Here is a 12447-nt window from a genome sequence, read left to right as displayed (position 1 = left end):
CAGGCAGAGGCTCGCGCTGCTCTTTGAGTTAGAATCACAGCTAGAATTTTTCACCTATGAAGTGTCCAGAGCACACACTTAACATGTCGCCTCAACAGACCACGACACAATAAAATGGCTTTGGCTTTGACCCCCCAGCTGAATGGACAAATATCAAGTCAATGACACCATGATCCTTGCACCGTATGACACGTAAAAAAATGTGACTTTAGAAACATCCATGTGTTAATAACAATAAATACATGACACGGTACGACAGATCTCACAGGACATCATTATTTGAAACCCAACATTTTGATAATTTAGAAAGTAATAAAGACCCAATAACTACGCCAGTTAGGGAGCCGTTCTTCCCGCTAAAGATATCTCACGCTGCGAGCCGACATTTATAAGCCGAGCTACTTCCAGCTGCCGTTGATTAACGCGGGCAAGTTTCGGCGAGCAGAAGAGGACTGCGGAGAAATCACTCACCTCCCCGGGGTGTGTTTGTGCGTCTAAACTAGAGCCCAAATGTTGCGTCACATAAAAAGCGAGCAGCCGTAGATTGCTAATTAGTTTGCCGTTAGATGGTGGGCACGCACGCGAGGACGCGCTGTTCAGGGAATCCATAATGAAAAGTGTTCATTACTGACTTGGACTTACTTCATTAAAAGATATTTAAAAAGTTATGACGACTATAGAGGTCGCAATAGGTGAGGCCGCTTGTGAGTGTGTCTCAGTAAAAGCAAAAAAAAGTGGATTTTTTTGTTTTGTTTTTTGCTGTGAACATCATAAAATCCTTTTTTATATATAAATACAGCGAGCAGACAGCTGACAAAAAGCGCAGCAGTTGCAGCTGAGGCTGTTTATTAATGTGCAGCACTTAGCTTTGCGAGATGCACCGACAAAAACTGCCTCTGCAACAGCTATCAAGCATAGTTTTACCGAGATGGGCATCTTATTGCGTCAGGGAAAATGGGCCGGGATTAAAGACATCTCTGCAGTCAGTGAGCCGCTCTAATGAATTTAAGATGTACAGAGACCTCGCTGTGTATGATACACGGTCGAAATATTGAAGCTCCTGCCTCTCTCTCCAGCGTAAGCCGCACTTGAGAATAGAGCGTTATTCAAAGGATTGAGGCGTCATGGTGACAGTGGTATGGGGGATCTGATTTAAGTCCACTTCATTTACATAGACACATTCATCCACCGTGTAGCACGCACCAGTTGATAATCAACTGAGATTATGGGACTTTCTGTATGATGGGATGCTACTCCAGCCAGAGTGTGTCAAACTCCAGGCCTGTGGGCCACATCCAGCCGGCTAAGTCATTTTTACGGGCCCGCAGGAGCTTTATACAGTATACAAGTAACATCGGACTTCGGAATTCGGAATTTGGATTTGACCTAAGTTGAATGCCATTCAAAATAGCCCACACGAGGGTTATAGGTACTACAGTAGTGGTAGATCGCTGTGTGAGAGTGAGATGCTGGGGTACTGTGCTGCCGTAGCTGTCGTACGCAATGCCGGGCTGCTACGTGCTGCAGTGCTAGACGTTGAATGAAAGAAAAAAAAAGCATCTGCTGGCCGTGGTCGGAAGTACGGGTGGACGTGAGTCGAGCAGGTTGTAAGTCGGATGTAACTTGTATTTATAGTTGGGCACCAAATAGTAGCTCAAGCAAGAGGTGTGCAGTATGAACAGTGCATGCATAACCACTACACCATGGTAATGCTGGTGTTTGGCTTGGAAGCCGAGGGAGCGTTGACGTAGAGTCACACTGTAGTTCTTATTGATAAACACAGCAGAAAAACCCCTGTAAGGGCGGATCAAATTCCCAGCCGAGGGAACCAAAAGCCGCTGCTGCTTTCATTGTGCTCCATGGTGCACTGTAACACATAACTTAACAAATATCACTGGTTGATACATTGTCACAAGAATTATTGCAGATAAGATAAGAGATTTTTTTACGACCAAATTAACATGAATGTAATGATATTGTATTTAAAAAAGTAATGCAAGCACAACCGCAAAATGCAATGTTTTTATTTGTCATTGGTATTTCACCATTATAGTCTAAATAAAAATTTTAAAATGCGTCATATTAAAGCTAAATTTAAATATCCTGAATGTAAAAATCTAAATACAATTCAAAGTGTATTCATAGCCTCAGTTAACAAAACCTCAACTTAATAAAACTGCTCTAGTGATAGTGGTTCAGGTGGGCATCCATGTTTGATGTGTTTGCTGTCACCACATTAGAACAAATTTGACTGAAACTGACTGTTTATTATGTCATTAGGTTTGAAGCTATTCCCTGTGGCCTTTGGCGTGGCATCTTGCTAAACTTAGCTTGTTAGAAAAAAAACTTTTTTGTTGCCCCTTACATCATGGAATTCAACTTATACAGCCTACTTCTTAACATCTACATTTTTAAGACAGTTTTATATATATATATATATATATGAACAACAAGTGTTTAATTTGAAATAGTGCTTGATACTTTACCCTGCGTTCCCTGGAGTCGCCAGCATTTTCCTGGTAGGTGAAAAATTGTCTTGTAAGCCGACACGAGACCATTACACCTTCAAAAGCCATTTTACATCCCAGTGGGAGAACACATACACCAAAACTTACACCTCAACACTTCTTCACTCCCCCTCACACCTCCTGCCAATACTACTTATCACCTCTGATCAATAGCTGGAACATCAATTATGTATCAGCCGTGGCTTCCTGTGCGCTGACACCGACAGAACGTATGCGTTTTTGTTACAAAAATGAGCTGATGACACTTAAATGATGGGAAAAAACAACGACAAAAAACACAGCGCCGCAGCACTGTCTGTCCTCCCATCTGTCTCTGAAAGCTCACTCACTCTATTTCTCATTATCTGTGGTCCTCGAGGGATCCGGCTCAATCGTGTCTGTATGTGAAATATAAGCCTGCTTTGGCCTGGAATAAACACAGCGAGCTCATCGCTCAGTCACTCCTGCCAGTGTTCCATCTAATGACCTGGCCCTTTCTACTCCTCACCAAAAAAAAACAAAAAAACAGAGGAGAACCGTCTAAATCGCCAGCACCTCAAGTCCTCATCAAGGAGAGTTAAAAGGGAATGCGATTGAGTTGCACGTGCGTTCTGATAATTGTGAGATTTGTTTTCTCGCGGCGCGCCAAGCTGTCTTATTGATTTCCAGCTATAAACACAGAGGGCTGCATGTACTGAGCAGGTGCTGGGCAGCCGCCATGCCTCGCATCCAAAATTCCAGAAAATTATAGAGTTGTTTCCTCCATTTATTTCTCTTTGTTTCTGGGGGATTTTCAAGCCCCTCGTGACAGTCTGTCTTTCCCTCTGGCCTGCCGCCAATGCTTCAGCTGGCCTTCAAGAAAGTCCACCTGCCAAGACGCAAGTGGCTCTGCCAGCAACCAGACTGCCTGTCACACTGCGAACACACAAACATGCACAAAAATGCATAGAATAAAGTGCCGCGTCTCTAACCAGACCTCACCGCTCCAGTGAATTCCTCTTTTGTCGGCCTCACCTTACATGTTTGTGGTTGTAATTCATTCCACAGCGGACATATCCCCCATTAAAACCCATCTTTTTCCATATGTTTATGAAATTCAAAGTGCATGATTCAATGGAGACAGCAGCTCCAAACCACTTCCCAAATGTAAGTGCTAACAGAGTAGCAGGAAGCTATAAGAAACCCATCTAGTGGTGAGCTGTGGATGGCTTTCGTAAGTTCTCAGACAAAGCTGCACCTCACGGATTATTAACGGTTGCATGTCGAGCTTATCTTCATATAAAGCAAATCCTAAATCTAAGGAAGTGTGGAGCTTAAGAAAAGAGCTATGAAAAGGTGGTGCTGTGAAGCAGTGGGAACTGTCCAGATGAAAGGGGATTATTGAACTCTGAAACAGTAGAAATGAAGCAAGAAAACATGAACACTGTGAGACAAAAATAATGTTCAGCTATAAAATGTGCTTAAAAATGTCATTTTTACCTGCAAGCGCTACACGGTTGTGGGTGGTAAATTGATGAATTTTCTCTTCTCCTGCAAGACAATAATAGCATGCAAGCTAACGCCCTATATTGCGTCTCAATAGATGCTAACGTGCAATGTTGTCTTTTTGAGAGACACAAACCGTTGCCTACAGTCTTGACAAATGTGTTTTTTAGAGCAAACCTTTTATATTCAAGGTGGAATATTTCAAAATACCAAAATGAAAAGGCTAAAATGAGTGTTCACCTGTGACTCTCTGTGTTTATGTATTGCTGTATGTGGAATATTGGTCTCCCTCCATGTTATTTCTATTGTGTGTGTTGTGCAAGCAAGTTCTGGAAGAGTGATGCCACCTTGGGGTCATTGCTATCAACTATCAGTGTTTCTAATGCTACAAAATGGTATGAAATTGTATTCATAAAATGAATTGGGGGCAATAACATAAGGTTAAAAAAAATATTTTCTTGTTTGTGAGTCTTTTTGGTTTAGGTTTTGTCAATTTAACGTAAATATATGAAGAAGTGTTTAAGAATATTGAAGCATTTAAAATGTGCAAGTTATTTACAGTGTTCTATGTAGCTGTAAAGCGCTTCTGGACGAATCAAATCTTTTCCATCTGAACCCCAGTGTCTGACCCGCTCTCACTCCACTGTGGGCTGACTTGCATGTTGTCAGGGCAACAAACAGACGGATGAAGGAGTGAGGAGTGCAGCCCTGAACTCTACAACCATCTGACAGCTCCGACTCTCAGTGTAATCCGCCTCATCAGAAATCACTCCGATGTTTACTAAAGTTTTGAGCGTCCGATAATGAACGCTGCAGCTTGAGGAAGATGCACGAAAACTCTCAGTTGACCTCACTGGCAGAACAGCACATGGCAAAACACAGCTTTATATTTGTTCCAGGATAAATAAACATGTAAACAATAGAACAGTGCAACACTATTTTAGTATTGTTACTACGAAATAAATAAAAATAAGAATGACTTCCACTTAAATTTTACATTTATTACTTAAAAAAAAGTATATAATCTTATAAAATGTTTCAAAATAAATGGCTGAAATTCAAATTGAAATTCTAAATTGTGATAAGCAAGTGTATTTAAATGTCCCAGCAGAGACTTGGAAACTGCTCAGAAGAAAAACGTTTCAGTTGAGGTATGGGCCGAATCATCAAGGGAAAGGGCCGCATGTGGCCCCCAAGCCACACCACCACCGTTTCAAGGTGCGTGTTGGACGTCCGGCTAATTTCCAGATTAGGGCCCATGAAAGATGCAGCTTCTAAAAAAAGTCGGCAGAAAGCGTGTTGATCGTGAGCCGTCATTCAAGGCAGCTGCTTCGGTGGAGTGATTTTTAAAAGGAGTGCACATGGTTTATTAAAAACCTTGCATGGAGCCTTGAACCAGCCAGCAAAGCAGAGAGGAATGTGTTCAGCTGAGATGAACTCTCTATGTTTATGAAAATGTTGCTGTACAAAGCATAGCTGGTTGGTTCCGGGGTCCCTCTGAGTCTGGGGGGGGGGTGTTCGGTTGACTTTGCTGTTTCATGTACAGTGACAGAACACGCGAAACACTGATGATGACGGGCGATGACAGCAGCGGTGCCCTAGTTTGTCACTCAGGGAGCCTCGGGAGTGTGTTAGTGTGTCTCTCAAATATCCGCACGCTTTTGAATTGTGTTGAAACAGTAGTTTGGGAAGCCACGCTGACAAGTGAGCTTTATCGCGGTGAGGTGAATCTGCATGCCCCAAATTCAATTCAATTGAAACTTTTTAAATTTACAATTGTGTGTGCGTGAGTCATGCGTGTAGACCCCAAGATATCCTCAGCACCAGTACTGTTTTTTCCTGCTTCTACAGCCGCGTTTTTTTCCAAGAACTCATGAGGTCACATCAGGCTGAGTCACTCCAGTTTTTCATTCTCCTGTTCACAAGAGCCCAACTGTTAGAAAAAATAATCATCTTAAGGATGTAGTGGACTGGCTCAGTAGCCTTCATTAAACAGAGCTGTGTTTGTATTTCTGTCTTAGTAGGGACCTCTCATTGCCGTAGCCCTTTCCCCAGCCTCTCTCCCTAAACCTAACCATCCAAAACTAATGGCTAACCATAACCAGGACTCTGAACCAGACCTAAACACAATGATAATGACCCAGTGTTTGAAGCCCTCATCCTTAGAATAGAGGCTTAACCTTGTGGGATCTGGCAAAAGGGCCCCACAAACACCCAAGGGCCCCAGAAAGGCGTGTTTCCCCCCCAAATTGGACCTCACCAGGATAGATATGGCTAAAAACATACAACATACAAACTCAAATTTACAAACTCAATTCAATTATAATGACCCAGTTATTTTGAAGTCATAATTCTCAAGCTTGTGGGGACCTTTTGCCGGTCCCCACTAGGAGGTGTGTTCCCAAGAATTGGTCCCGACAAGTATAGTTATACAAGGAACACACACACACACACACACACAGTGCTGTCAAAGAGTGGCTGGTCACAGGAGGGTAAATTGGCCTGGACTCTCAGGAGGACCACAGCAGCACAGACAGATATGAACTCACATGTCAAATGAAAGAGTGTTTAGACAGGTCTCTTCCACTGCTACATACTCACACACACACACGCACACACACACTCAGACACGGACTGACACACACTTTCTATTGTCCGTCACGTCGCGACCAATGGTTATTTGACCCAGAGGCATTTATTAAGTGTCTCACAAAGATGGAAGGAACACAAATAATTCAATTGAGGGACAAGCTTTTCCGCGTTACATAAACTGCCGCGTACGACAGGACACTCTGATGCTACTTCCCGACTCCATTAGTCTGTTTTAAGTGGTTTGAAACTCAGCTTTGTTGATTGGCTCCTCCGAAATTAAGATTCACTTTGTGGAAAATAGATGTATTTTACTGGATAATAAGCCTCCTGGGGAGTGTGCGTGTCAACTTTTCTCGCTTTTATTTATCTTTTTGGCGACGAAAAACTGCAACCACAGCAGAACCCGCCCGAGCACGGGAGATTCATTTCATATTCTTCTGGATTGTGAAGCAGCAATGAAAGCAAAAAAAAACTTTTTTTTTTCACTTGACTCCACTTGCTCGATTCGCATGAAAACATGACAGGCTGTTGTGCAAGACTTTATTGTTCATCCCCGTTTTCCTCATCCATCATGAAACTGTCCTTACTATCAGCATCACTGGCTGCTACACAATAAACTCTCCAAGTCTGATATCTTACTTCAGCTGTGGCTTGCTCACAGTATCCCTAGTTTTTATCTACTCGGACGCAGCGGAAGGAGCTAGGTGCTTGGCTTTAAAGCTTATGATTCATCCGCAGCCATTCGTGAGAGGAGGAAAGATAGGAGGTCTGGTCAGCAAACATTCCGTATCGGACGCTGACCTAAATCCTCCCTTGTTTGTTTGAGGAGCTGGTTAAAGCAGCTTTTCACAGCCGCCGCACGAGTCCAGCCGGCAGAGTAAACAGTAAAAACAGACGAAGAGAAAGGGGAACCAGCCTGATTCCATTTAGCCAAAACAAAGGTCAGAGGTGGCGAAAAGAGTGTGTGACAGAGGGTTAATGAAGGGGAAGGGAAGTGTGTTGGGTAGAGTCGCTAAGGCCCAGTGAGTTTGACCCACAATTAAACACTCGAGCACTTCCAACCAAAGTTCAGGCAAGTCGTCTGGAAATGAAGGAGATTGTATTTGACAGGAACGAACCCTTCATTTACTGAAGCTTGAGGAACCTCTCAGCTGGGTATTAAGTCCCATGGCAACATGTTTGGAATGAACTGCCTCATGTGATAATAGTAAGTCCGTTCTGCCATTTTCCTTCAATACAGACTATCCTCTTCTTCTGGAGGAGAACCAAGGCGCTAACTGAACAACAGATAGCATGTCCTATGTCTGTCCTGGGGCCTCCTCCCAGCTGCCTGGAAGGCGTCCATCTCTGTTGGAGTCCATCTAAAAACTTTGTGACCACAGGTAAGAGTAGGATTGACTGGTGAGGCAGACCGTTCCCTTCAGGCTCACCTCAGTTATCACCAAGACAGAAGCTGCACACATTACCACACAATACAGAGTGCAAGAGAACTGCTGCAGCTCTACTGTAGTCCCCACCAGACACAGGGCGTCACGCAAGCGTTGCCATGTCGCGCAATACTTGCTGCATCTGAAGAGACTGACAACCAGTGAGCAGATGTATGAGTGTACTGTATGAGATCTTTCCTGCCAACTAGTGACTAACAATATGCAACAGATTAAACATGAGAGGGGTTAGTTTTATTTTGGCGAACACGGGAGCTGGCCACTCTCCACCTGCTGTCAGAAGTCTCACTCTTTCCAACAGAACAAGAGGTGTTTGGGCCAGCGAGCATGACATAAACTCCTCCCAAACCACTGCAATATGAAACAAACGGCCTCAAAGATGAGGGCGCACTGCTCACTGGGACGATCCTTTGTTCTTGTCAGTGTCTCTCCTCTCACTCTCATGATTTTGGCTTTTATCAATAATGCCATTCGGTAGCGCAAACACACAAATGGATCCGAGCGGTGCAGTGTTCACGTCTCTGCCACCGAGCCTTGTCTAAAAGCCATCCGTCAGCCAGCTTCAGGAAAATGTGACACTGTTCTCTGGGCCCAAACCGCCATCCTGCCTCCCAGCTATACATTAGGACAGGTGTGTGGCTGTGTGTGTGTGTACATGGTGTCGCACTTGTGTTCCACAGATAAAGGATCACCACCTCATTACTAGTGATGGGTGATCCTGCGCTGGCGTTGTCAGCGGAGGATGGAGAGTGAGACAAAGAGCGGGGAAGCAAAAACAACACTGGCAAGGAGGTATTGGACAGCAGACAGCGACAGGATTAACCGGAATAGGTGGATGATTCCAGTCACTGCCTGCTGTTCGCCGTTAAGAGCAAAGATCTATATTCTCTAGACCAAGGTCACGGTTGTTACATGGGAGCAGCGCAATCGCTCGGACCCACCTGCCGGACGCACACTCCCCGTGAGGTATGGCTCTGCCGATAACTACAAGCAAGCGTTATGGATTAAAGCAATTAAAGCGCAGGGGACCTTTGACCTATCATTATACCGCAGCCTTGTGAATCATTAGGTGTGTGTGGCAGCGCTCATGCTTGCCTCTGCAATAACCGCTCACCCACATGTTCACCTTACGAAGCAATACTGCAATTTCCCCTCAGCACCCAAAGGCCAATCCAATGAGCAGTTTCATGCCGGGGTTAGCTCCGGGCCATTAGAGTAAACCACAACAAGAATATAAACCCCCTGTGAGTTCGCAGGCGCAAATGAGAGGAAACTTACTTAACCATTAGTGTGTTCGGTTTACTCACACCGGCCTTTAAATCACTATCAATCGGGACAAAGCCGAAGTCAACAGTTCAAAAGGGTTTGACGTATTGGATCACAGAGACGTAGAAAATGGAGGAGAATTTTCTATGATGCTGAAAGATGGCTGCCGACTAAACCAATAGGCAAAGCTTTCAATAAACCAGAATGTTTTTCCCCGCCTGGGAAGGTTTTTGGGGCTTATCCAACACCATCCCAGGATGTGCTGGGAATGTCTCAGTATTCTCCGAAAAGAGGTGGTTGCAGGTTCTTTGAAGAGGAAATTCTGGGTGTAGTTGCTGAAGATGCTTCTCTTCAAACTAGACCTTGGAAGATCAGCTGGGTGGATGGAGACAGATGCCATCTTTGTTATGTTGCAGGAGGAACTGTCTACTATAACAGGAGTAAGTGTTATGACCTATCCAATATGGTGATTTAGTTTTTCTCACATCCGTATGACAGGACAACTTGAATACCTGTTCAAGGGTTGTTTCAGAAGCAACTATTAAAAGCTTCCCTACTACTGCAGAATTGTACTCAACAGCGTGTAGAGTTTTGACGGGATCAAGAACGTTTTGACATTTCTTTTAAAGCAATGCTGTGGACGTGAAGTGTGTTGTAGCCTAGCGACAGACTGGCCTCCATCCAGGTCAGGAAAAGATTGTCTGTTCTCCTGATTTCTTTTTGTTTGTGTGTGTATGTACACATGACAAATATGGAATAGCAACAAGGTTTTGACATAGTAACTGAACAAGCCAATAGACTAAGCCCAGAGCAGCCAAATCAGTTGCGGAAAACGTCAGACTGAGGTTGTGATTTCAAAACTGTTGGGTCAAAATCACATTAAAATCGATCAGTCGTAAACATTTAGAAGTAACCCTTGAAGCATCTATTCATCTTTAAAGTGTGTGAGTAATGACTGTTTTTAACAGCAGCTTCAAACCAACTCTTTCAAGTGGTCTTTGCCGTAAGCTAATGCTCTGCAAGGCTTTCTTGTCTTTAAGAAATGATGGACATTTCAGCAAATGGGCTGTGCCAGTTATTTCATATTTTGAGATTAAATCTATACTATCTGAGATGAAAGTATGAACTGTAGCTCACCTTATAGGTCCTATTCTAATGGTATAGACATGTCTAAAACCTGGAATCGACCTCTGAGTGAACAAATTAAAGAAGGGTGAAATAGATTTCCTCCATGTTGTTTGGGAGGACCTCAGAGCAATCTAAAAATAGAAAGCCAGCTTCTTCCCCCGACTGTCAGGAAAGCATCCGTGGAGGAAACAAAGAGTTAGGACGTGCCATTTCCCCATGTAAGAGTAAAGAGCAGCGGGAAGACAGTCAGACCAAAGGAAGACAAGGGAGGGCCTCAGAGCATCCACCCTGTTGTTACATCAGAGCGCCCTCAGGGGCCGAGGTGGGGGAGTCCAGCTCCCTCTGCTGGTGCACCTCACAGCTTCTCACAAGGACCTCTCAGCAGATGACTTCCAGGATCAGGTCTGCTGCTACCCTCCCTGTTGAAATGCCAGCAGTTCTGGATCAGCGATTGAGCTCCTGCAAACACTTTCGATCAAAGAGTCTAAGATTGCGCTTTCTACTCTAATTGGATTTCCTGGAATATTAGGACTCCAGAGATGTGTGGGAGGAGAATATGCAGACTCCTAGACAAACAAAAGATGCCCCCCACACACAGGCTGGCACATAGAAGAGAGCATCTCTCAGCAAAGTGTGTGCCTGCACGGCTAAACAGAGCGCCCGGCACAAAGGTAAGAGGCACGCAGAGTTTCTGACAGAAATGACTCCATTAGATTACTGTCCCGTTGGGGGACACACACGGGCGCCAGAGGCGCAAATTAGGCCAGCGGTCTCGAATGATGGCGACTCCAGGAGCAATCCGTCTGAAACGAAAAGTGTATAAAGCACAAGTCAAAGTGGCCGGCGTCTTAATTCCAGCCGACTAATTCCCAAAGCACCTCTGCCTCTGCGGGCGTTTATCTAAATCAACAGGAGTTCCAGTTATTTTCATCACTCAGGCTCATTTTCATGAATATTTCAGGAGTGTTACAAGCATTGTTAAAATAATTCCCCCCCTCTTCCACTGCTTCTCCATCCTCCAGAGTCTTTGTTCCGCCTGAACTCCTCAGGGCTGTGACATACATTTCCTCCTGATGTATGCAAGGAGATTTTTTATATTTTAATGATCCCAGGTTAAGTCGGGTCAGATGAGTCGGTTAACCAGAATGACACGTCCTCCATCAGACAGCAAGTCTCCTCTGCTTTATGAAACAAATGATGAAGACTCTTCCTCCCCACTTAGTTCATTCTGCCATTAGAAGAGTCCAACTGCCGTGTTTCCAGCAGTAGTTAGTGAGTGAATGTATCGGCTCATTCTGGCCGGGCATCAATGGTAATACAATAAGTGAGAAAGGCTCAGCAGCAGCGTGTGACAAATTTAATGTAATCGCTGCTCCTCATTTGCAGACTGGCATGAACTTGTTCCACAGAGGAGGAGGAATCATTTATCATTTTCTGGATATCATCTAGAGGGATTTGCGCACGCGCTCCAATTGTGGCGCTTCTCTTATAAAGTTCCATCCGCAATATCCGACACAGTTAACGTCCAGGGTGATGAAGATGCGCCGGTGGAGTTTATATAAACCGTGAAAATGCTTCATTGGAGTCGGGGATTCCCATCCGCGGAGCGCGCAATGAACCCGTCACACTCAACCGCGGCACCCACCTTCATTCTCCGGGTAATTCCGTAAGGCTTGACACGGCGACAGGACGAGGAAAAAGAGCCAAAGGAGCGGGGAGGTCAAGTGGGAAAGGGACGGATAGATCCACAGGACGCGTGGTGGTGCCATTCTCAGGCTGCGCTGCGCCCTCGATGCATCCCTGTTGGCGGTGTGGAGTCGCTGAGCGCAGCGCTGCGAGTGTGGAGGAGAGGAGCGAGGGAGAGGGAGAGAGAGAGAGAGGGAGAGGGGGAGGAGGTTTCTCCGAGCAAATCCTGTCATTCAGCTCTGATCTAGCTCAGTCCGAAACATGAGGATTCTTATGTCATGTTTTCATCCCCGTCTTGATCAGCCATAAAGCGGCCAATCCTGTTAGGTCGTTTAAAT

At 44.8% G+C, this 12447-nt stretch overlaps 1 protein-coding gene across 2 annotated transcripts in view; it reads right to left on the bottom strand.

The window, feature by feature from the left end:
* The window catches only part of epha4b (eph receptor A4b), a 79075-nt gene extending 66833 nt beyond the window's left edge, over positions 1-12242 (bottom strand). For both annotated transcript variants that reach the window (XM_053884434.1, XM_053884435.1), the window contains exon 1: positions 12069-12242. In XM_053884434.1, coding sequence (XP_053740409.1) covers positions 12069-12192 — 124 coding nt within the window. In that variant the 5' untranslated portion in view covers positions 12193-12242. The remainder of the gene's footprint in view (positions 1-12068) is intronic.
* Positions 12243-12447: the final 205 nt, after the last annotated feature.

The sequence above is a fragment of the Synchiropus splendidus genome, chromosome 13, assembly GCF_027744825.2.
Source record: "Synchiropus splendidus isolate RoL2022-P1 chromosome 13, RoL_Sspl_1.0, whole genome shotgun sequence".
Classification (NCBI taxonomy): Eukaryota; Metazoa; Chordata; class Actinopteri; order Syngnathiformes; family Callionymidae; genus Synchiropus; species Synchiropus splendidus.
This window is presented reverse-complemented; position numbering and strand designations above follow the sequence as displayed.